The sequence below is a fragment of the Lolium perenne genome, chromosome 4 (assembly GCF_019359855.2).
Source record: "Lolium perenne isolate Kyuss_39 chromosome 4, Kyuss_2.0, whole genome shotgun sequence".
Lineage (NCBI taxonomy): Eukaryota > Viridiplantae > Streptophyta > Magnoliopsida > Poales > Poaceae > Lolium > Lolium perenne.
Window position 1 is genome coordinate 395,983,530 of NC_067247.2, and position 25,271 is coordinate 396,008,800.

Sequence of the window (25,271 nt, forward strand, 5' to 3'; positions counted from 1 at the left end):
GTGAGAATGATAAAAGCTCTTTACGGAAAGGCACTAACCAAGCCATACAGTTAAGCTAATCGATCTAGAGGCTAGTCAGGAAAAATGCAAATTTCGGCAAGACCTTACTTGTTTTTTGACATTTAGATCACACAACAATCACTTTACAGAAAATGAAAATAAAACAAAACTCAGGTGGCACTGAAATATACGACCCAAGTGAAAGAAACCACACGACACTGAATAACAAGCATCAAGGCAAGCTGATGCACTGACACACGAGTTTCTGCAATCAATCCCGAGACCGTTACACACAACGCATGCCAGTGTTCGTTAAAATCTGAAAACTTGGCTGCTCATACGTTGTAACCGTAAGCAGATATTGCGCCCCTAGTTTGCACATCACACACCAATGAAATAGCAGCATGAGGACGCTCCCGCTGGTTCTCTTCTCCCTGCAATACAGAAAAAATTCCTTAGTTTCTTCCCCCAAATAGACCAATTTGAAAACGCTGCATAGGGATTAAAGCGTAAACAGAGTCTTAGTGCTTCCAAATAACACCACAACATAGCAGACTGCAGAATGCATGATTCTCAAAGAAACATCGTCACATTGTACAGTCCTCGTAATCAATCAGGATAGCAAGTACAAATAAGAAATAGTTGCAAGACGAAACTAACCAGCTACCTTTCGGCGAAACAGCCATACAAACCATCAGTCAATTATCTTTGGTAAACATCAAGGCATTTTGAATGAACGAGCTCACAATAATGTTGAGATAGCAAACAATTGTGGCATTCAGAGGCTCGAAACTAGTACTTTCAGCAATACGAAAATGCAAGATAGCTCAACCTATCAGACTTATGCAAACGCAGGATCTCATCTAGCAAGACAAACAGCTTAACTAGCGTAGAAGCAAATTTGACAGTACCAGCATCACAAAATACCTTGCAAATAAGATACATAATGATGTATACTCACGCGTGTGTATGTAAACGTATTTTTCTAATCAGATCACGACAACCGCGTTTACTTAATAGTAACATGGCTGGCTAAAACCTCTTTTACATGTTTTGGCAATACCACTCAGGCAACTGGGCATTTCTTTGTTATATGGAGCAGTCATAAACCACATAGAGGAGACAAGTGGATAAACAGATACTCACCAAAACAGTACAATAAGGGCAAAGGAGAAGCAGGAAGTAGTCGAAATGCAATGACCAAAGCATGTGAAGAAGCTCTCAACAGGGACAGCAGTGTCCTATGCTCCGAGGCTTCTAAAACCTGCAATTAAAAAACATCAAAATCAGTAAAGGACACAAAAGCAGTGAGCAAAATAGACCAGAATAAGACAAAGTTGACATTTTGAAAGGATCAATAAACAGAGAACTTCATCCGCAATTTCAATTCGTGAAAGTGAACTTTCCAAGAATGGGAGGTGCTCCAATAACAGGAGAGTTCTCAATATAAATAAGAGTTGGGAGGCTATAGGCTAGCATATCGGGGTATCAAATTACTATCAGGTCCAGTGATGCACACATATTTATACAACAACCATATATTGAGTTGACCAAAGCAAACCCAAAAAAAAGAAATATGTACTGTTTTTTCATCCCCACAAGGAAATGGACGAAATTGCAGATCCATTCGCACCGAAGGAAGGGCAAGTAAAGGTGTTTGCAAATAATAATCACTGGCACTCCACTCCAGCAAGGAAAGATTACTCCCCGCAAAAAGAGACAAGACTACAAGTGTAGCTCATCATCACAGAGGAAAATAATGAAGCTACCAACCTACACATCATAAGCCATCCAAAGGTCTGCTGTTGGTCCAGTGTCCAGCCAGCGCAACGCCACGGACAGAGCCGGAAAGGTCACGGCAGCTTAGGGTTAGCCACCGATCAGGGTAGTCTTGCCTAAACAGAGTTGATTCCAAAATAAGCACACATTTAAACATAGTTACAAAATCAACTGAATCATGTTGAACCGATAGAATCATCACTCCAACAGTTAGCAGAATCATAATTAACATACAACCCTTTGAAACCAACCCCGGCAATGGTGGTTACCTCTGATCCAACTCCAACAATGTCTCCCAGAGCTACTGGATCTTCCTCTCCCCTTCATTATATCTGGCTTCCTTCACTGAAACTTCTAGTTAAACTAGGGAGCTCCTATAAGGAAATATGCGCATCATAAAGATATCCAGTAGGCAGTAAGTAATCAATAAGAAGATTATTTGCATCACAAGATTGCCCACATATTCTTATAAAGTTAGCAGAATGCATTGCGAAAAGAAAATTTGAATATCCAGAAAATGGTGGCAGATTGTCAAGCTCACCTAGTCACATATTTATAGATTTATCAGGGTTAATTCTACAGGAAGATATTACCATAACTAGTATGCTAGCTGGCAAATTGCACAACATTTAACATAGTATTCCAGCAAGTACATCAAGCAAGGCTGTTATACCAGACACTAAATATGGAAAAACACTGGCTTATGGTCTAAAGGGATTATGGTGGAGTGCACAACAATACAATCAGAAAAGGCGGGGTGTGCATCGTTGATGAACACCTTGTGTTTCTTTCCCGGATAGAACAATTTGAAAACACTGCACATGGATTAAAGCGTAAACCGAGTCATTGTGCTTCCAGATAGCACCACAGCATAACAGACTGCACAATGCATGATTCTCACATTGCCCTGGTATAGCAAGTGCAAATAAGAAATAGTTGCAAGACGCAACTAACCAGCTACCTTCGCAAGAAACATCCATACAAACCAGAGTAAATTATCTTTGGTAAACATCAAGGCATCTTGTATAAAAGAGGTCTGCTCAATCATTGCAAATAATTGTGTAAGCAGGTGAAAACTTATAGTCGGCATTCAGTGGCTCAAAACTAGTGCTTTCAGCTATACGAAAATGCAAGATAGCTAAACCTATCAGGCTTATGCAAACACGGGATCTCATCTAGCAAGACAAACAGCTAACTAGCATAGAAGAAAATTTGACATTCCCAGCATCACGCACTACCCTGTAAATAAGATACATGATTGTGCATACTCAGTGTGTATGTCAACGGATTTTTCTAATCAGATCATGACAACCTCATTTACTTAATTGCTGGACAGTTCCCATATAAAAGAAGATCAAGACTTCAATTTTACATTTTTACAGAAAATAGTAAACATGGCTAGCTGAAACCACTTTTACAGTTTGTGGCAATACCACTCGGCAACTGGGCATTTCTTTTTTATATGGAGCAATCATAGATCACGTAGAGGAGACATGTAGAGAAACACATACTCACCAAAACAGTGCAATGAGGACAAATGAGAAGCAGGAAGTAGTCGAAATGCAACTATGAGAGCATGGGAATAAGCTCTCAACGGGGACAACAGTGTCCTATGCTCCAAGGCTTCTAAAACCTGCAATTAAAAAACATCAAAATCAGTAAAGGGCACAAAAGCAGTGCGCAAATGAAGGCCAGAATAAAACATGGCCGACATTGAAAGGATCAATAAACAGAGAACTTCCGCAGCAAGTTCAAATTGTGAAGTTAACTTTCCAAGAATGGGATGTGCTCCAATAATATGAGAGTTCTCAATATATATAAGAGTTAGAAGGCTACAGGCTAGTATATCAGGGTATCAAATTACTATTCGGTCCAGTGAGGCACACATATTATCATGAGAACAACATATTATATTGAGTTGACTGAAGCAAAGCCAAAAAGAAGAATAAATGCGTTTTTTTTCTTCCCCGCGAGGAAATGGACGAATTGGCAGATCCATTTGCACCAAATTAGTATCACAAGAGTAACATATTATATCCTCTTAGAATCTAGAAGTACTGGAATAGATCAAGGAGAACAGTTTGTTAACCTATGCACAAACAAAAAGATATCCTAGTTATCCGTTATATCCAAAGATTTGATTGCAAAATTAGGACAGCGGAGTCTTGAGTGGACCCACAGAACAAATGACTTGCCTAAACACAGTTCATTCCATTGTTGAACTGACAGAATCATCCCTCCAACAGTTAGCAGAATCAGAATTAACATACAACCCTTTGAGAACAACCCCAGCAATGGTGGTTACCTCTGATCTAGCCCCAGCTATGTCTCCCAGAGCTCCTGGATCTCCCTCTCCCATTTATTATATCTAGCTTACTTTATTGAAACTGCTAGTCAAACTAGGGAGCTCCTGCAAGGAAATATGTGCATCATAAGGACATCCAGTTGGCAGTAAGTAATCAATAAAAAGATTATGTGTATCACAAGATTGCCGACATATTGCTACAAAGTTAACATAATGCATTACGAAAAGATTTGAATATTCAGAAAATGGTGGCAGTTTGTCAAGCTCACCTGGACACACTTATAGATATTTATCAGGATTAATTCTACACGAAGAAATTACCATAACTAGTATGCTAGTGGCAAATTGCACAACATTTAACATAGCATTCCAACAAGTATATACAGTAAGGATGTTATACCAGACACTTAACATGGAAAAAGTACTAGCTTATGGTCTAAATGGATTGTGGTGGAGTGCACAGCAATAAGGGTGTGCATCATGGACGAACACCTTAGGGTACACAGCATAATACAATACATTCATATAACAGGTTCTAGACTTGAACACATCACATACAACTGATAACTCGAAAAGGAATATGGCCAAAAAACTCTAAGGATAGAAGAAACGAGGTTAACAAATTACAAAGTGACTCTAGCATCTTGTCACACCCATCAAGAATGAAATGCCTCGCATTCTTCAAAGGAAGGTCCTTCTCTCTAGCCAGCGATAAAACCTTACAGGTGTTCCCACTACAATATGAGGGCAGGCAATAAATCCATGTGTTCCTTTATGTGAAAACACAACAACCTTCAATTCAGAACACAAAAGCACTGAGCAAATCAAGAGCAGAATAAAGCAAGGTCGACGTTGAAAGGATCATTAAACGGAGAACTTCCGCAGCAATTTCAAATCGTAAGTGAACTTCCCAAGAATGGGATGTTCTCAATATATGTACAGGAGGCTACAAGCTAGCATATCAGGGTATCAAATTACTATCCGGTCCAGTGAAGCACACATTTTTATGTAGCAACCATACATTGAATTGACCGAAGCAAAGCCAAAAAAGAAGAAATATGTTTGTTTTTTCTTCCCTCTCGAGGAAATGGACAAATTTGCAGATCACCAAGTAACGTTGTTTGCTAAGAATAATCCTTGGCACTCCAATCCAGCAAGGAAAGATTACTCCCCACCAAAAAGAAGCCTATGTGCACAATAATGAAGCTACCATCCTACGCATCATATGGTGGAGCAGAAATAAAGTGAAACCATACGAAGAAAAAAGCTCAGATTGTAAAGCCATCCAAAGGAGCTGCTGTACTGTACTTCATGCCAGCATAGATATTTAGCGGCATGAATCAAATATTCAGTTGACTTGTGTGAAGCCAAACAGCAAGGAAAATTGAGTGGTTTTTCTTCCGCGCAAGGAAATATGAAAATTCTGGAATGCATTTTTTGCAGCAAAGGAAAGGCAAGCAGAGAAAAATCCATTTCACTAACTGAACGTTTGTTTGCTAAGTAGCCAGCAAAGGAAAAGAGTAATCATTAATTGGCACTCCACTGCTGCAGGGCCAAGGCAAGACTACTCCCCGCAAGGAGAAAAAGTAATAGGGCAAATAAGACTAGTGGTGGTAGCTCACCATCGCAGAGCAGAGGTCCGGCTGTTGAGCAAAGAGTTGTTTTTGAATTCTCCCTCCTCCCAGTCCCAGCACTTGATTGTTCCTGCACGGAGAAAAAAAAATCAACAATAGACCAGATGAGAACCGGTCGATATGTTTAGGAGCGTAAAGGTTTACAACAGAATTGAATGAACCAACGGAAGGGGCTGCCGTTAAGTAGGAATTTCAGTGACGAGAAACAAAGGGAGGAGGTACCTGGTTCCGCGCGAGCCTGGTCGGAGTAGACGTCGAGGACGCATCCCGGGGACGGGGGTGCGGATCTCAAGGCCGCCGGCGCGAAGAAGAACTTGGCGGACGCAGTCTCCATCTCCGGTCGGGGGGCGCCGACGTCCGGTCCGTGGTGCGCTTGGCGGCGAGGCTAGTTGGACGGAGCGGCGCGCACCGTGGTAGCGAGGCACGCGCGCTCCGGCGAGCTAGGCTGCGTCGCGGCCATGGAGCGCCGGCGCCGCCTTGGAGGGTGGGAGCAGAGGAGCAGGGAGGGGAAATGCGTTTAGGTTAGGGTTGGTTTTGTTCTTGGTGTGGGATGGACACCAGCCGCTAAATCGGACGGGTCCTATGCTCCCAGGCTTCTAAAACCTGCAATTAAAAAACGTCAAAATCAGTAAAGAGACACAAAAGCAGTGAGCAAATTCAGACCATAATAAAATAAGGTTGACACAGAAAGATTTCTAAAGATAGAGAACTACCGCAACAATTTCAAATTGTGAAGTGAACTTTCCAAGAACAAAATGTGCTCCAATAACATTAGAGTTCTCAATATATATATAAGAGTTAGGAGGTTACAGGCTAGTATATCAGGGAATCAAATTACTATCTGGCCCAGTGAGGCACACATATTTATACATCAACCAAATATTGAGTTGACTGAAGCAAAGCCCAAAAGAAGAAGGAATGTGTTTTTTTCTTCCGAAATGGACGAATTTGCAGAAGCATTTGCACCAAATTAGTATCACGAGGGCAACATATTATATGCTCTTAGAATCTAGAAGTACCAGAATAGATCAAGGAGAACAGTTTGGTATCCTATGCACAAACAAAAAGATATCCTAGTTATCCGTTATATCCAAAGATTTGATTGCAAAAATAGGACAGCAGGGTCTTGGGTGGACCCACAGATCAAATGACTTGCCTAAACACAGTTGATTCCATAATAAGCACACAAATAAACAGACAATCAAGATCAACTAAATCATGTTGAACCGACAGAATCATCACTACAACAGTAAGCAGAATCAGAATTAACATACAACCCTTTGAAACAACACGGGCAATGGTGGTTACCTCTGATACAGCCCCAGCAAAGTCTCCCAGAGCTCCTGGATCTCCCTCTCCCATTCATTATATCTGCCTTCCTTTACTGAAACTGCTAGTCAAACTAGGGAGCTCCTACAAGGAGCATCATAAGGATATCCAGTTGGCAGCCAGTAATCAATAAGAAGATTATGAGCATCCCAAGATTGCCCACATATTCCTACAAAGTAAACAGAATGCATTACGAAAAGAAGATTCGAATATCCAGAAAACAGTGGCAGTTTGTCAAGCTCACCTAGTCACATATTTATAGATACTTATCAGTGTTAATTCTACAGGAAGAAATTACCATGACTAGTATGATAGCTGGAAAATTGCACATTATTTAACATAGTATTCAAGCAAGTATATCCAGTAAGGGTGTTACCCCAGATACTGAACATATGGAAAAACACTAGCTTATGGTCTAAATTGATTATGGAGTGCAAAGCAATAAAATCAGAAAAACGAGGTGTGCATCGTGGACGGACACCTTAGGGTGCACAGCATGACACAATATATACAACAGGTTCTAGACTTCAACACTTCACATACAACTGATAACTCGAAAAGGATATGACCAAAAAAAACTCTATACATAGAAGAAACGAGGATAACAAAATACCAAGTGACTCTAGCATCTTGTCACACTCATCAAGAATGAAGTAGCTAACGTTCTTCAAAGAAAGGTCCGTCTCTCTAGCTAGAGCTAGAATCATTACAGGTGTGCCCACTACAATATGAGGGCAGCCAATAAATCATTGTGTTTGTTTATGTGAACACCTACATTAAATGCAGCAAGCTTCAATTCAGAAGACAGAAGCAGTGAGGAAATGAAGACCAGAATAAAGCAAGGTCGATATTGAAAGGATCAATAAACAGAGCAATTTCAAATCGTGAAGTGAACATTCCAAGAATGGGATGTGCTGCAATAACAGGAGAGTTCTCAATCTATAGAGTTAGGAGGCTACAAGCTAGTATGTCAGGGTATCAAATCACTATGCGGTCCAATGAGGCACACATATTTATACATCAACCAAATTTTGAGTTGACTGAAGCAAAGCCAAAAAGAAGAAGAAATGTGTTTTTTTTTCTTCCCCACGAGGAAATGGACAGATTTGCAGATCCATTTAAGGGCAAGTAAAGTTTTTTGCTAAGAATAATCACTTGCACGCCACTCCAGCAAGGAAGGATTACTCCCCGCAAAAAGAGACAAGACTATGTTGTAGCTCATCATCACAGAGCACAATAATGAAGCTACCAACCTACACATCATATGCTGGAGCAGAAATAAAGAGAAACCATACCAAGAAAAAAAGCTCAGATTCTGAAACCTTCCAAAGGTGCTGCTGGTCCAGCGTCCAGCCACCGCAGCACCACGGACGGAGCCAGCAAGGACACGGCGGCTTAGGGCTAGCCACCGATCAGGGTAGCCCTTCTTTGACTTCCTGCACGCGAATCCCCTCAGAAAAATCAGCAATCAACCAGATCGGAACCACCAACATATGTTGAGATAAAAATTCACATCATAGGTCTATAGCAGAGATGAAGCAAAGCCCTACCAGAAAAAAGAACTTCAGTTTCTGAACTGAAGCACTCCGAAGGTGCTGCTGGCCAGGCGTCCAGAGACCACAACGCCACAGACGGAGCCAAAAGAGACGCACAGCGGCCTAGGGTTAGGCTACGGCTACTTGGCAAAGAATTGCTTTTGAATCCTCCTCCCAGCAGAGCACATGTCCGGCTGCTGAGCAAATTAAGAAATGTTCCTTTTGAGTTCTCCTCCTCCTCCTCCCAGCAGAAGTAGAGCACTTGGTAGGTCGCTGACTCGAGGTAGTCCACTGAATTTCGTGCAATGAGAGAGAGAAGAAAAAGTCAGCAACAATAGAGCAGATTGTGGAGGATTTACGTATTCTGCAATGAATGAATGAATCAATCAATCGTGTATCTGTGAAGTAAGCAGGAACTGTAGTGAGGGAGCAGAGCAGTTACAGAGTACATGTAGAAGCAGATCGATGGGGATAATGTAGCACAAGAAGTAAGCAGAGCTGCCGTATCGGCTGAAGAGCTCCGAGAGGGTTTTGTGGCGTCGTCCAGGTAGGTTCCCCAAGAACCGGGGCCGAGATTGGAGGCCGTGCGCACGTCCTGCGGGGGGCAGATCGAAGAGGGTGGCTGCCGTTAAGTAGGAATTTCAGTGACGAGAAACAAAGGGAGGAGGTACCTGGTTCCGCGCGAGCGAGCCTGGTCGGAGTAGACGTCGAGGACGCATCCCGCGACGGAGGTGCGGATCTCAAGGCCGCCGGCGCGAAGAAGAACTTGGCGTGCGCAGCTCCATCTCCGGCGGGGGCGCGGACGTCCGGTCCGTGGCGGTGAGGCTCGGCTAGTTGGACGGAGCGGCGCGCATCGTGGTAGCGAGGCACGCGCGCTCCGGCGAGCTAGGCTGCGTCGCCGCCATGGAGGCGCCGCCGCCTTGGAGGTGTGGGGGCACAGCGGGGAGGGGAAATAGGGTTTGGGTCCCTTGTGGGTGTGGCTTCAAACTGAGCGGGCCAATTTTGGTTGATCGAACACGCGAGCCACCGGGCCGGAACGGCGGAAGGCCCTGCGGGCAGAATTTAGGGTTGGGTTTGGTTTCTTCCTACTAACGTGACCGCCCGGGATCTCACCTTTTACTTTGATTGACCCCATCCACACAATCTATTCAATTCAATGCCTGCTTTTTAATCGCGCGCGAAATGGATTACACAACTCGCTCGCTGGAAAATAACATGTTGCAACAATCGGCTATCCACTACGGAAACGCCAAAAGCTACTAAATCTAGAATGGAATTCTAATATGGGTCACACCAAAACAAAAACAAAAACTAGAATTGAAATAAATAAGCTGATGAAACAAAGAGTGCAGTTTAGGTGGCACGGCCGTGCCGGTCATTGGGAGACGACGGGACAGTGTCGACGTCGGCCACGGCGCAGGGAGCTCCCAACGTTGCCGCGTCCCCGACACGCAGGCCCCAGCACGACACGAGCTTCCCCTCGTGGTTGTTGGCGTGGTTGGATGGCATGCGGACCGCGACATCGAACATGGGCGTCCCACGCCACGCGTCGTCGGCGAGCCCGTCCAACGCGAACCCGGGAACCTGCACCCCCGTCCCCCACGCCACGACGGCCTGCTCGGCCTTGTGCCCCCTCGACGGGGAGCAGAACCGCTGGAGGACGGGCCCGGTGGCGAGCGTGACGCCGGCGTAGGAGACCTCCGCTACGGATCCCGCCTCGACGCAGCCGCCGCCCATGAAGCCCCGGGAGGTGGCGCGGAGGGTGAGGTTGAAGAGCGGGTTTAGAGGAGCGTCGTCGAGGTCAAGGCCGGTGACGTAGTCGATGGCCGCGGAGTAGCGCGGGGCCTTGGAGCCCAGGGTGAAGACGACGAGGAGGGCGAGCAGGACCAGGAGCACCAGGGCTCTGAAGGCTCTGATGGTTGTTCTTCGTCGTGGCGCGAGCAGCCGTCGTCGTATTGGCCATGGCCTGACATATTCGATCGTGGATCGCGTAGGCAAAGTAGCTAGCTTTGGGTCGACGAAGTGGCTTGGTGTTCTGGCTTGGTGTCCTTGCCGGAACCCCGCGCTGTATTGGAGTCGGGTGGAGGGTGACACGCGCTTATGCAGACGTACGCAGACCTGACTGACATGGACAGAGGGAAAGGAGAACGAGGGGATCTCGTAATCTCTGGGTCAGCCCCGGGACCGGGAGGGCCTATTCTCCGCTTTAAGCGGGAGCGAGCCTGGCTCCGCTTAAAGGAACGTGAGCTGGGCCCGGCCCATTTATTGTGTCGCTGTTCTTCTTTTCCATTTCTTGAGTGATAGCGTGTGTTGCATAGTTGTTTCGGTTTTCAAAAAGCTATACAAATTTAAAACCGAACAAAATTCAAAATCTGTACAAATTCAAAACCAAAAAGTTCAAAATTGAACGATTTTAAAAACCGAACAATTTTCAAAATCGAACAAATTTCAAATTTGAAAAAGTTCAAATTAAAAAAATGTTCAAAAATGAAAAAGTTCTAAACTGAAAATTGTTCAAAATTTAAAATTATTCAAATTTCAAAAAAACAAATCTGAAAAATTTTCAAACGCGAAAAATCTTCGTATTTAAAAATGTTCAAAACAATAAAATGTTCAAACTTAAAAATTGTTTAAATTCGAAAAAAGTTCAAATCTAAAAAAAAACAAACTTAAAAAAGTTCAAATTCGAAAAATTCAAATTATGAAAATTTCAGAAAAACCGATCAGCAAAAGCAGAAGCTAGAAAAAAAATAGAAGAACCAAAGAAAAAACCAGAAGAAAATATGAAAGAAAAAAACGAAGGAAAACCATTGCCAGCGCTAATGGGCCGGCCCAGACCTATCCCGCTCTAAGCGGAGCGCCACATAGCGCCCGCTATGAGCGGCGAATAGGTTTCGCCGTCAGCCCCTGCCTCAACATCTATGGCGATGGTGCTCTTTTGGATCAAGCAATGGTGGAGGCTCGGTATCTCTTCTAACGCACGTCTAGACGGCGTTGAAGTTTGGCGGCGGCCGCTGGCTTCTGCGAGTGCAAAAATCATAGGGATAGTTTTGTATATTTCTGTCATTTAGGTTTTTTGCAAAGTTTTTAGGACAACTGTTTTCTTCTGGTCTGTCTGGTAGTTTTCATGTTTGTTTACTCATGTAACTTGATTTTCTATTAATGAAATACGTGGTTGCTCTAAAAAAAACATCTAGGTCGCGTTTGGTAGCCTGGCCATCCCTTGTCTCACATGGGGGCATATTTTTTGGGCCGTTTGGATGTTGGTTGTTTCTATGTTCTTTACAACACGGGTCTTAAAGCACCTTCGGAACAGGCCCGGGAGGAGCGTGGGGTGAAATTACCCATATGGTCAAGGATTACTGCACCCTAGCCCATTCTCTGATCAGCCGGGAAGAGGGCAGCATCAACGTTCACGCAAACCTTTCCTACAGGCGGTGGAGACCATCTCGGTGAAGAAGTTGAGTCACACATAGTAGCCGGTTTGGATTTGAAGCAGTATGTCATAATCATCTCGACATAAGCTATGATCTTGGCTGCAACTCTCAGGGGATGCAAACATCCTTTATTATTCCGAGCATCGTTTCGCGCCTCCCATATGTGTCAGCAGGTGACCGCCACGACCGTGCAGTCGTTGCACTCTCCCAGACCAGCAGCTCAAAGAGCCATTGCTTCGTGTTTACCACATCATTCTTGCGAAGCTTACAAGGAAACTCTTCTTTCACCCCACGCCACACTGAAATAGCAAAGGGACATTGCAAGAAGAGGTGCTCTACCCTTTCGGTGGTACCACAGAAAACGCATCCGACATCCGCTGGAATTTGATGGTGCATCAGCTGGTAACCAGTGGGAAGACAGTCATGCGCCAAGTGCCAAAGAACGATCTTCATTTTATTTGGAGCTTGTATGGACCAGAGAGACTCTAATGCCTCCATGTAATTGAACGATATCCATGTAATTAGATAGATGCATCAGCGTGTATGCTTGTCGAGCTCCCGTGGCTACCAACTACTCCAAATTATATATATATATTTGTATGCTCGTAAGATAAAATATATTATATATATGCATCAATGTGCATAGTATGTATTAGAGTATTGAATGGAAAACACAAATTGAAAAAGGAATACACAAAATGAGAAAGAACTGAAATAGAAAAGATGAAAGGAAGAGCCGGAGGTTGCCACGTGTGCACCTCTTTAGTCTCGGCTCGTAACACAAATTGGGACTAAAGATCTTCCACCCCCCTCACCAAACAACGCCCACGTGGGAGGCCTTCAGTCTCGGTTCGTCACGCAACCGGGACTAGGGGGGCTCTAGTCCCGATTTCACAGTCTGTTGGGAAACCATGAGTAAAGATCGTTCCGAACCAGGACTAAATGCCTGTTTTCTTCTAGTGGAGCTACATTCTGAGTTAATGGGTGCTTGCTTTTGAAAACTGGATGTTGTAATGATGATTTTAGTAATAGAACCGGGGTTGGGTTCTTTTCTTCAAAAAACATATATAATTGAAAGGACGAGCAATTTTGTTTTCAAATACTCCTTAGGTTCATATTAATTGGCTCAACTTTATCTAGATGCAAATGTATGTAGTCAACAAATAAGTCTAGATATATCCATATCTAGATAAACTTGAGTCAACTAATTTAAAACGGAGGAGGTAGTAACAATTCAGCAATTCGAGAACAATTCTACCTAGTCTAACCCATACTACTCCCTCCATCTAACAAAAGTTATCTTAGATTTGTCAAAATTTAGATATATCTAAACACTATGTAGTATGTAGATATATCTAAATTTAGTCAAATCTGAGACGAGTTTGATGTGAAGAAGGGAGTACCGTATGAAATCTGTTGCTGCATGGCCAGTTCTACTGCTGCGAAATTATACACCAACGTTTTATATTCTAGCTAGTAGTGTGCCTGCAGGGGACGATTCACCGTCTTGATCTCCTACACCGTCAACCACCTTGCGCGAACGGCACCCAAGACCGCCGCCAGAAGAACCCCCGGGCTGCTGCTTCACCGGCAAGCCGGCTTTCACCCAGGACGAGTACGGGCACGGCGCCTCCAAGGTCGCGGCGTCGCCGACCTTTCCCCGGCATGTCGTCACGTCCCAGCCGCCGTAGCGCGGGGTCATGAGCGTGACCTCGAACGCGGCTACCCCGCGCCGCATGTCGTCGGCGAGGCTGTCCAGAAGAAACCCCGGCACGGCCACGCCTCTCCCGCGCGCCACCACCTCCACGTCCCTACGTCCTCCGGCCTCCACGCAGGCACTGCCCACCGCCCGGCCGACGGCGAGCGGGACGCGGAGAGGTAGGACACCTGCACTGATGTGCTCTCGTCGAGGCACGCCCCGTCGTTCTTCCGGCCGGAGGCATCGACGCGGACGGTGAGGTTGAAGGCCGGGTTGAGCGCGCGGCCGTCCTGCAGGTCCGTGACCGGGTCCAGGCCGGAGACGGCGCCGATCGCAACAGAGTACGTCGCCGGCGGATCCTGCAAGTACGCGCACACGAGGATGTAGACGGACAGGATGATGAGGATGTACCCAATGAAGCTCAAGCAACCGCAGCCTTCGTCGTCCTTCGCGTGTCGTTCATGTCCCATGGTTTGCTTTGAAAAGTAGATCGATTGTAGCTGGCAAATTTCTTCCCATGAGGAACAATCTTTGTTGCATTATTATTACTGTTGGATTTCGAGTCCAGCATCGGGTCAGGTTATATACGTTGTCCTCAAGGCAGTTCGAAGTTTTCAGGTTCTTCAGAAGTACCTCCTGCTTGCCGCAAATTATTAATGCATATAAAAAATAAGTAAAAGTCAAACGATATAATGTTTAACCAAATTTATAGATGAAATATCTATATCTACAACATCAAATGTATACCATATGTAAGTATACATCATGATAAATTTAATAATATCGATTTGGTATTCTATATGTTGATATTTTTCTCTATACATTTGGTCAAATTTTACATTGTTTGACTTATATGCTCTAAATTTGCGACGAGGAGTATATATATAGATGTAGTACAAGAATGGACTTTTGTAGCCCGAGCTACATGTAGGCTACTTTTTGAACCTATAAAAATTTCATTTTAAACATGTTAAAAAATTCGAAAAAATACTGAGATATAGATAATATTGTAATTTTGAAGTGTGCAAATTTTCAGATTGAAATATGTTGTATTTTGGGCTCAGAAAAAATAACAAATCTTGATTTCAGCATTGGTGAATAGTAATAAGCAGTACACTAAAATCTAGATTTTGTCATTTTGTTATTTTTACTGAGGGCAAAATATGATGTATTTCAATCTGAAAATTTACACACCAATAGATTTCAACACTCTCCATATCTACATATTTTTCAAAATTTTCACAAACTTTGAAATAATTTTTTTAAAAGTTTTAAAAAAAGAAAAGGCAAAACCGGGCTACATGTAGCCCGGGCTACGTTTGAGGTTTTTCGATTTAGTACAGGCTATTACATTTAACGCAAATGTACGGCATGCTCGATCAAAGGACCGTCCATATTCATTATAGCTGTCTAAAATTAAAAGTGATTGGGCACCTTATCCTTCATGGTTCTTTTAGTCTCCGGATCGAGCCATTACAAAATGGTCAGCTACTAATTCTAACCAGACAAAGAATTGCCAGCTTAATTCCCGGTTAGACGACAACAATAATTTAGTTGGATCTGATAGCTGACACAAATCAAGACACAAATCTGACTATTTAGAACATTTTTTTGTCAATTGCAATCCACCTACAACTTCCATCTAGCACGATTCATGGCAATTTGTTATGTTGTGATCTAAATTATAATTCCTAATAAAAGCTAACTTGTGATGGAGCAAAGCGAGGACCATAGCCGGGAGGCTTGGGCCGAAATCGACCTAGGTCACCAATACTCTATATACCTCTTGTAAGACCCCACGTGGGACCATCAAATCTGTGAAAATCCCCAGGGTTGTGTAAACACCTCCTATATAGCGAAGTTTTCTTGGCTAGCGAATGTGGTTTTTTTCCTTCTCATTGGAAGGATTTTTTCCATGTTAAAATCATTGTATTGTTGGTTTGACCTTCTTTGTTCTCTTATGCCTGTCGTGTTTATAACACAAGCAAACAGTTCATAGTCTAGTGCGTTCTAACTTTAATATTACTCGACCAAGAATTAGCTTAATCATATAGTTTTATTCACCGAGAAATAGCAATATAGATGCACACATAGACATAAAGCAATAAAGACGCTCCTTGCTAGCTATGATCAGTCCTTTACAGAACTATTTTTACCTGTGTTTAGAAGACCAAGTTGAGTCCGTTTTACCATATCTCATACAACTGAGAAAAAAAACTACCCCTCTGCCAAAAAATAAGTGTCTCAACTTTTTCTAGATATGGATGTATCAACAACTAAGATATATCTAGATACATATGTATCTAGATAAAACTAAGACACCAATTTCTGGACGGAGGTAATATTAAAAAATTATTCATAAGTAGACCCCAAGGTCTCTCCCAATGCCTTCATTTTTTAGCACACTATCATAGAAGATACAAGAACTTAAAATACCACTTTCCCCATGCACTGAGTTTCGTATGTATGACAAATTACATTTAGCATATTTAGAGGTTATACTTACACTTCATTGAGGCGGTAACTTATTCTTACCTATGAAACATGCAAGATACATGTTTCTCTCCTGCAAGGAACCTGTATCATTTGCTAGTTTATGTTCGTAAATTGTGGTGGTTGTCTGACTTCATAATTACTATATTGGTTTTTCATCCATGCTCAACCACACAAGCAACTGTCGTAACACAAGGTAATCAGGCTGTGGCATGGCATGGTGCACCAATGTGCCAAATCTAAAAATGAGAGAGAGAAGAAAAAGTCAATGAGAGAGAGAAGAAAAAGTCAGCAACAATAGAGCAGAAGTAGAGCACTTGGTAGGTCGCTGACTCGAGGTAGTCCACTGAATTTCGTGCAATGAGAGAGAGAAGAAAAAGTCAGCAACAATAGAGCAGATTGTGGAGGATTTACGTATTCTGCAATGAATGAATGAATCAATCAATCGTGTATCTGTGAAGTAAGCAGGAACTGTAGTGAGGGAGCAGAGCAGTTACCTGAGTACATGTAGAAGCAGATCGATGGGGATAATGTAGCACAAGAAGTAAGCAGAGCTGCCGTATCGGCTGAAGAGCTCCGAGAGGGTTTTGTGGCGTCGTCCAGGTAGGTTCCCCAGTAACCGGGGCCGAGATTGGAGGCCGTGCGCACGTCCTGCGGGGGGCAGATCGAAGAGGGTGGCTGCCGTTAAGTAGGAATTTCAGTGACGAGAAACAAAGGGAGGAGGTACCTGGTTCCGCGCGAGCGAGCCTGGTCGGAGTAGACGTCGAGGACGCATCCCGCGACGGAGGTGCGGATCTCAAGGCCGCCGGCGCGAAGAAGAACTTGGCGTGCGCAGGCTCCATCTCCGGGCGGGGGGCGCGGACGTCCGGTCCGTGGCGGTGAGGCTCGGCTAGTTGGACGGAGCGGCGCGCATCGTGGTAGCGAGGCACGCGCGCTCCGGCGAGCAGGGCTGCGTCGCCGCCATGGAGGCGCCGCCGCCTTGGAGGTGTGGGGGCACAGCGGGGAGGGGAAATAGGGTTTGGGTCCCTTGTGGGTGTGGCTTCAAACTGAGCGGGCCAATTTTGGTTGATCGAACACGCGAGCCACCGGGCCGGAACGGCGGAAGGCCTGCGGGCAGAATTTAGGGTTGGGTTTGGTTTCTTCCTACTAACGTGACCGCCCGGGATCTCACCTTTTACTTTGATTGACCCCATCCACACAATCTATTCAATTCAATGCCTGCTTTTTAATCGCGCGCGAAATGGATTACACAACTCGCTCGCTGGAAAATAACATGTTGCAACAATCGGCTATCCACTACGGAAACGCCAAAAGCTACTAAATCTAGAATGGAATTCTAATATGGGTCACACCAAAACAAAAACAAAAACTAGAATTGAAATAAATAAGCTGATGAAACAAAGAGTGCAGTTTAGGTGGCACGGCCGTGCCGGTCATTGGGAGACGACGGGACGGTGTCGACGTCGGCCACGGCGCAGGGAGCTCCCAACGTTGCCGCGTCCCCGACACGCAGGCCCCAGCACGACACGAGCTTTCCCTCGTGGTTGTTGGCGTGGTTGGACGGCATGCGGACCGCGACATCGAACATGGGCGTCCCACGCCACGCGTCGTCGGCGAGCCCGTCCAACGCGAACCGGGAACCTGCACCCCCGTCCCCCACGCCACGACGGCCTGCTCGGCCTTGTGCCCCCTCGACGGGGAGCAGAACCGCTGGAGGACGGGCCCGGTGGCGAGCGTGACGCCGGCGTAGGAGACCTCCACCGCGGATCCCGCCTCGACACAGCCGCCGCCCATGAAGCCCCGGGAGGTGGCGCGGAGGGTGAGGTTGAAGAGCGGGTTTAGAGGAGCATCGTCGAGGTCGTCGAGGTCAAGGCCGGTGACGGAGTCGATGGCTGCGGAGTAGCGCGGCGCCTTGGAGCCCAGGGTGAAGACGACGAGGAGGGCCAGCAGGACCAGGAGCACCAGGGCTCCGAATGCGATGGCTTCGCGTGCGGGGCAGGGGCAGCGTGGTCGTTCTTCTTCGTGGCGCGGGCAGCCGTCGTCGTATTGGCCATGGCCTGACATATTCGATCGTGGATCGCGCGCGTAGGCAAAGTAGCTAGCCTTAGCTTTGGGTGGACGTACGAAGTGGCTTGGTGTTCTGGCTTTATATATGTCACAAACGGATCAATGATCGGCAAGAGCTCCTTTCCTTGCCGGAACCCCGCGCTGTATTGGAATCGGGTGGAGGCTGACACGCGTTTATGCAGACGTACACAGACCTGACTGACATGGACAGAGGGAAAGGAGAACGAAAGGATCTCGTAATCTTTGGGTCAGCCTCTGCCTCAACATCTAGATTCGTGCTGGCCGGCTTGTGTCAGCGTCGTCCCTGTCCTCTCCTCTCCCCGTCTCATCTATTAGCCTGCGGCGTTTTCGCAGAGGTTGGCATCTTCTTGGCTTGTAGATGGCAGCTGTGAAGGCGGCTCGCTCCCTACGAGGCTAGGGATGGGCGGGGACATCTGGCTGCGAGGGTCGTCCGCCTCTTTACTCAGTCTTCATCCTGCAGCGGGTTGACCGTTGGGGCTGGCGGGTGCCTTGGCTTCGCAGATGGCAGCCATGATAGTGACGTGCTCCCCACTCCGGGAGCCATCGTGGCTAGGTGTTGTGCCCCTCTGTCTTACCATCAGTGACAACGGAAGCTACTTCCGTCTGTACTTGATGTGCCCCATGGTGATGCAGATGGCGGCCATGGGTGTGGTCTCTTCTTCGATGTGAGGTGAGCCGTGGCACTGGTGCTAGCTGTGGCTAGTGCTCTCGGAGTGTCGCTTGACCGTGACTAACTTCTCTAGGAGGTTGGGCTGGTATGTATGCAAGCTCCCTAGTTCCAAAATTGTTCACTCAAGTGCTGTGTTCCAGGGGAAACACCATCTTCCGTGGGCGAAGCCGCTGGCAGTTCGGAGCAACAAGGTCAACAAGTTTGGCCGGGAGGGAGGAGGAGGAGAATGAGGAGTTATTTTGGGTCACCGCCATCCCCTTCATCAGGCTAAACATTTCGCTGGATGGCTAGCTAACGGACTGCCTTAATCTATCTAATGCTAAACCAGCACACTGAGAGATGGTTTTATCTAGTAGTGACTCAGGTTAGGCTCTGTTTGCAAGCTTCAGGTTCGTGCTCGCACGTCCCTCTTTGCGAGACTATATAGGTTTCTCGCAAAAAAAATGTACGTGCCACGGGACCACAAACTTCAGATTCGTGCTGCCACTCGTCGCCCTTTTTCTGTCTACTTGGTGGCTCCAGTTGTCAGTAGAAGCTACCGCCGCATCACCTTCTTCAGGATCAGCGCAGCTGGTTGGTTCGTTAGTCTCACAATGCAGGAGCAAGAGGCGCCATCTTGGCCAAGTCGATGCGGGTGGTGCCAAATGGGTCAAAGTGTAATGCTAACCTGTGAAGTGCAGCATATTTCATATTTGTGCAACAAGGTGTTAACAGACGAGCATCAATTGTTTTGCGAGAAAGATCATAACCGATGCTCCTGAATCACAGTAATAGTGCAACTCTAACATGTGAAGTGGAACAATTTTCATATTTAGTGTCACATATATGTCATGCAGCGAGAATTTTAAATGAAAATTTAATACAATTTTTCAGTGCCCGAGATGTTATCAAAAAATTTAGTCATATACTCTCTCCGTTCATAAATATAAGACGTTTTTACATTTCAAAGTGAACTAAATACACACCACAATGAGTGAATCTATACACTAAAAATATACTAAGTACATAGCAAAATAGATGAATCTACTAAAGGTAAAACATCTTATAGTACTCAACAGAAGGAGTATAAAATAGAATTTCAGAGCAATATAAATTGATCACACCATATTTTAGGCATTTCAATGTATTAGCAGCAACTCCAGAATTTAACCTACCGAAAAGCAGAATGGCATCATTGACACAAGAAGCTCTAATGCTGCTGTTTTTTTTATTGCCAGCAGTACTTGCATTTAACTATGAATGGTTGACAAATCTATAGAAGTTTCTCAAGGAATGCCATAGGTGGTAACAGGTTCAAAGACGTTACACATGACATGAGACCAGAGCATACCGCTTGTATCCCCTTATGGAAAACATTCATGTAGCTACGATCATTCCTTTTCTGGAAGCAAACAAAGTCCGTATGATTCTGCTCATGCCTGAGGACCACTCAACTTTTTGCCAGAGCTGAGATAGATTGAGCAATTCACGGAAGGATACGCCAAGCAGGTATTGTAGATAGCCGTCGCGCAACCTCCAATCTCACTTTGCTCAACCTCATACACCAACTTGATGATCATTGTTGTAAGCATTGGCGCCCATCCAAGTATCGATGTGACAAAGTCGATCTCGTGATCCCCTCCTCTGAGGTTGATGATCTCCACTTCTTCAAGAAGAGTCAGGGAGATACTTTGGCTCCTCCAATCCTTGGGATCATCACAAGGACAGTCTCCAAGACATTGTGATGCTTGTGTCATCTAAAACATTGAAAAACATCACGATGTATTTTAAACAAGTATTGTGTGAATCAGATATATAAGCAACATGAATAATTACCTGAAACCACCCCGGCAGGACAACCTTCAGCTTCTGAGTATTAGTTCTAATGCGATGCATCCCAAGAAGACCTAACAAAAATGCTCCAAAAGCATGCGTGCGGCGGACTGCCAGCAGCTATACGATGGAGGAACTGACGGAAATCGTCCACTCCACGCGAGCGAACGCCTGGAGTTGGACTTAATTAGGCTAGCTAGTACCCACACACGTGCGTGCCCAAATCGACCGATCGATCGAATACGATGGACCAAGTTCATATTACTAGATCCAAATTAACAAAGAAGAAGATGAACCAAGAGTCAATCCAGGGTCCGGCCGGTAAAGAATAAAACCAAACTCAGATGCGAACACAGAGATTTGCTGGAAGAAGCAAAAAACAAACCAGGAAAAACATATCGTTGGCATTACCAGGATCCATCGCCGGAAGATCCAAGAGCTGAGCCGATCGACCGGACGGCATGCGACCCATCCACGGACAGAAACGGAGATGCAGCTTCCCCACTCTCATCTCCTCTCCTCGACAAGTAAAAGTCAAAGTCTAAGTCACACACGCTCTCCGCACGCGGTCGCCGACGATGCCCTTTGTACTTATAGAGGAGCTAGGCTGGTTCGAAAATATTTGGGGCAAAGCTAAAAGCGGGAAAAAGGTATGATGAAAATTCACTTGGTTACTCTCCATCCGTTCCTTCAAGGCGAGGATGGATAGATTGGACGGCAGGGATGGGTATAGCACATGGATTGCTGACATGGCCTGTATTCCTTCTCCCCAGACACAAAAAAATAAACCAAGGGTCATCGTATTCGTATCATAATTAATATGCTCAATCAATCAGTCCAATTAACTCATCAGGGGCGGCTTGTTTTCCGGAACCGATTGTATGTGAGCTAAGATCCAGCGCTTCGCATGCCGCCCGGAGGGATCAGAGGGAATGCTTTTAAAGTTCACGATTTTTTTTCCTACCGTAATAACAATTGCTCGGTTTACTTCCTAAAATTCAGAAACTCTGTTTATTTCCTAAAATTCAGATACTGGTTTCCCTATTCACAACGAGGTTGGGATCCCCTTTGTGTTTCATATAGACGAGATAGACAGAAAAAAGAATACGCGGGTACTACTAAAACCGTTGTTATGCATGCAGATTCGTCCATATCGCTACCTGCGTGCTCATCTCTAGCCTAGATCGATCTTACCTGGTAAGAAGACTAAACAAAATAAAACAGAGCGTGGTTGTCATCACGGTTACATCATGCTGAGCTGAATGTGCATCCTAGCCGCAAAATCCATGCACCACGTAGATGATTTTTCCTTGTCTCTCAGTTGATAGATCAATCATACAATTGCCGACCACGGGAAAATAGATACTAGTACTACCATCAAGTGCTCTAGCGATACTCTTTCAGCTTCAGGTTGGAACAAAAACAAAAATCGGACAGTAGCAAGATTCATAAGATCCTCTGACCGATGGATGTATGTGTTCACACTAACTAATACATATTGATATAGCAAAGCTTAGCTGCCATTCGAGAAGAACACACAAACTAGCAACTAGACATACTTGCACATCACCTCAAGTGCTACTACTACACTTGCTTGCCAATATATATCTAAACTGCCCAGATCACAAGAGGCACATCAACTAATCTAAGAAAACCATGTCGGATCCAAGTCTCCTCCCTCCAGGCTGGCTACCAACTCCAGTTCTCCCCTTGCCGTTGTTGTTGCACCAGGGCAGCATGGCGTCCACCTCTCCCCTCCTACTACCACAAGTCAAACAAGGCTTGGCGCCTCACCCATTATTCACCTACCTGCACGACATGTGATCAGGTGAATATCAACACCATAATTCAAACTTGGGTCGCCACCTATAAAGCCGGAGCATAAGGACATATCAGATATCACAGAGCACATTGGAGAAAAAGAACTGAAGGGTGAACCAATAGCTCACTAGAGAGCTCACCGGACTCCAGAGAGATCTTGTAACCAAGGCTGAGACACACGGCTGCCACGACGAGGAGGTCAAACCCAGGGCCACCGAAGCCTACAGCCACATGTGCAGCCGGGAGGCCTCCACAAGGCCAGGAGCAGCAGCACCGCCATCAACGGACCGCATAGCCAGTCCGCTAGAGGGCCTAACAAACACTGAAACACACAAGTTTCAGCAAAAAAAAAATGTAAACATACAAACTAGCAGATTGATATACTTGCACGTCACCTCAAGTGCTACTACGACACTTGCTAACCAACATATCTAAACTAACCAGATCACAAAAATCACCATGTCGTCCCGAGGTTATCAAGCACATCGACTCATGTAAGAAAACCATGTCGGATCTAGGTCTCCTCCCTCCTGGCCAGCTACCAGCTCTAGTTTTCCCCTTGCCGCTGCTGTTGCAACAGAGCAGTATGCTCCAGCTCTCTCCCTCCTACATGATCTCCACGACGACCTGCTGGCAGCTCCATGTACCACTCCAACGCCGTGTCCGGCTACCACCAGTCAAACAAGGCTTATCGCCTCGCCTGACCTTCACATTCCTGCACTTAATATGACTAGGTCTACATCATCATCATGATCTGCAAAAATATTCATAGTGCTTGGCTCGACCCAGAACACCACGCAGAACAGTGTGTACTTGATAGCATGGCAACAATTGATTCAGAACAACAAAAAAATAACTTTTGGGTGCCCATGTCAACTAGTTAGACAGAGGTGTCAAGGTCGTCTTGTCAAAAAAGGCCACGCTATCATTTAGTCCTCCTCGTTATACACAAAACAAGAATAAAACATGGCCAGCAAAAGCTTATACTAGAAAATAAGTAGACAATGTTTTATGTGCAAAACATCCAACTTTTGAGATAAGAAGCAGCGCACTTGCATCGGTAAGGACATAAATGGGTTCATCATTACAAGACAACCTTGTGTTCAGATCAGCTACAACAAGTGCACAGCAGCAAACAGAAGCTCAACACTAAATAGGTATCTGGTTTAAGAAGAACAAAGGCTACATGTTTAGACCACAGTGAAATATGTTTCCTAAAACTTCATTATTGGTTAAAATAAAATAGCTACATGGCAGTATTATTTTCACAGGCTACATGCACAGGAGTATGTAAGCATTCAGTACAAAATGCTAACAGTGGGCTTTGAGAAAGAAGTTGAGAAAAAATGACTTTATCATGACATGTACCTGCAACTACAAGCATCTAAATCTGGACAGGGGCGTTTAATTCAATCTGGGCATTTCTGTGTGCATACCTACGAATCATCGTCTTGCTGGTGAGGACGAGGCAGAACAAGCCGCACTTGGCGCCGAGGCTGGAGTTGTCCTCACCAAAATTGCAGATACCCTGGAGTGGTGTTCGGCATCAGGTTGGAGCTGCATCTCCAGGCGACCGGCTTTGACTTCAAGGCAGATGAACCAGAGGCTCAAGCTTGCATTCCAAATGTGTAGATTCAACCTCCATACTGTTCAGACTACTAGATCCTCAATTTTCAGAGGAGAATGCCTTGCGGCATAGAACCTGAACACACATAATTGACAAGTTAGGTACATGCGAGGACTACTAGAAGAACATTGCTTGAATGCTTGCATGGTCATGTCGTCACTTACACTTTCGAGCATCTGTCATCAAAAGCACGAGAAAGGACTGCCTTCCGGCATATTGCAGCTCACCAATTCCATCTTCTCATCGATTTTGACGCTTTCGTCTCTTACAGGTGGTCACTCCTAACAAGTAAGACATATATCATAAATAAGAAAAAATCATCATACACATGTCAAAACTCGCTAACGAGAGCTCAAATACAAGAAATGTAAATAGAAATGAGCAGGTGAGTTGAAACGAAAAGTATGTCTTGGACATATTCATTGGCATATCCAGAAAAACATCTAGGTAGAATGGCAATAGGAATAACAACGGTAATGACAAGTCCTAAGCCTTTTTTTCATGCAAGTGGATAAACACACTTGTACTCTTCTTGCATTAATTCATTCATATCCCAGCAAGCAAAAACACTTGAACAAAACATGCATGGCAATATGTATCTAAACTTTGAACCAAAACATGGATAATCTCATATTTACAAAACATAGTAGTACTTTTCTTCCTTAGAATATATAATTCCAAGCATTGTAGCAAATAAATTGCATTCAACCCAGTGGTTTCATATTCACATGCTCTCTACCAGAGGATAGATGTCAAATTGATCTTCACATGCTGTGGGATGTAGAATAGCAACATACGCCACAATCTACTCCCAGCAATGCTACCAATCTGAAGCCAAATGGCGGGTGCATTGTAAGGAAAGAAACGCACACATAACATGCATATAGACTTTTTAGATTCACTCATGCATACAAATTGGAAGTGGTCTTACTCTGAATACCTCTATCAGCCGACCTTGCGCTCCAATCAAATCCCTGAGGTATTAGACGAGATTTTGAACCCTTTATACACGTGAAGCACCGGTAGTCCTGTGTCAAATTCA

The 25,271-nt window shown here is 44.9% G+C and overlaps 1 protein-coding gene and 3 long non-coding RNA genes across 8 annotated transcripts; all 4 read right to left on the reverse strand.

Annotated features, from left to right (window-relative positions):
* Nucleotides 1–91: 91 nt before the first annotated feature.
* Nucleotides 92–6,175, reverse strand: LOC127297639 (DEAD-box ATP-dependent RNA helicase 15-like). 4 transcript variants are annotated; one of them, XM_071819556.1, is made up of 9 exons: nucleotides 5,941–6,175; nucleotides 5,707–5,788; nucleotides 4,712–4,818; nucleotides 4,085–4,189; nucleotides 3,295–3,412; nucleotides 2,049–2,153; nucleotides 1,778–1,895; nucleotides 1,147–1,264; nucleotides 92–434 (listed from the first exon to the last, which is right to left on the reverse strand). In XM_071819556.1, coding segments are annotated over exons 1-4 (303 nt in total). In that variant the 5' UTR covers nucleotides 6,053–6,175; the 3' UTR covers nucleotides 92–434; nucleotides 1,147–1,264; nucleotides 1,778–1,895; nucleotides 2,049–2,153; nucleotides 3,295–3,412; nucleotides 4,085–4,187. The 4 variants fall into 4 exon arrangements, 3 of the variants coding, with proteins under 3 accessions (XP_071675657.1, XP_071675656.1, XP_071675658.1); XM_071819555.1 differs by having other exon boundaries at nucleotides 1,774–1,895; XR_011744195.1 differs by lacking the exon at nucleotides 4,712–4,818 and having other exon boundaries at nucleotides 1,774–1,895.
* A 25-nt stretch (nucleotides 6,176–6,200) lies between these two features.
* LOC139830751 (uncharacterized) lies at nucleotides 6,201–8,871 on the reverse strand. Its single transcript, XR_011744196.1, has 4 exons — nucleotides 8,598–8,871; nucleotides 8,343–8,483; nucleotides 7,027–7,216; nucleotides 6,201–6,321 (listed from the first exon to the last, which is right to left on the reverse strand). It is a non-coding gene; the product is annotated as an uncharacterized lncRNA (long non-coding RNA).
* Nucleotides 8,872–16,512: 7,641 nt separating this feature from the next.
* LOC139830337 (uncharacterized) lies at nucleotides 16,513–17,113 on the reverse strand. The gene is made up of 3 exons (XR_011742265.1): nucleotides 16,939–17,113; nucleotides 16,709–16,862; nucleotides 16,513–16,557 (listed from the first exon to the last, which is right to left on the reverse strand). It is a non-coding gene; the product is annotated as an uncharacterized lncRNA (long non-coding RNA).
* A 5,420-nt stretch (nucleotides 17,114–22,533) lies between these two features.
* On the reverse strand, nucleotides 22,534–25,257 carry LOC139830338 (uncharacterized). 2 transcript variants are annotated; one of them, XR_011742267.1, is made up of 6 exons: nucleotides 25,170–25,257; nucleotides 24,394–24,510; nucleotides 24,039–24,304; nucleotides 23,044–23,317; nucleotides 22,743–22,924; nucleotides 22,534–22,590 (listed from the first exon to the last, which is right to left on the reverse strand). It is a non-coding gene; the product is annotated as an uncharacterized lncRNA (long non-coding RNA). The 2 variants fall into 2 exon arrangements; XR_011742266.1 differs by having other exon boundaries at nucleotides 25,161–25,257.
* Nucleotides 25,258–25,271: the final 14 nt, after the last annotated feature.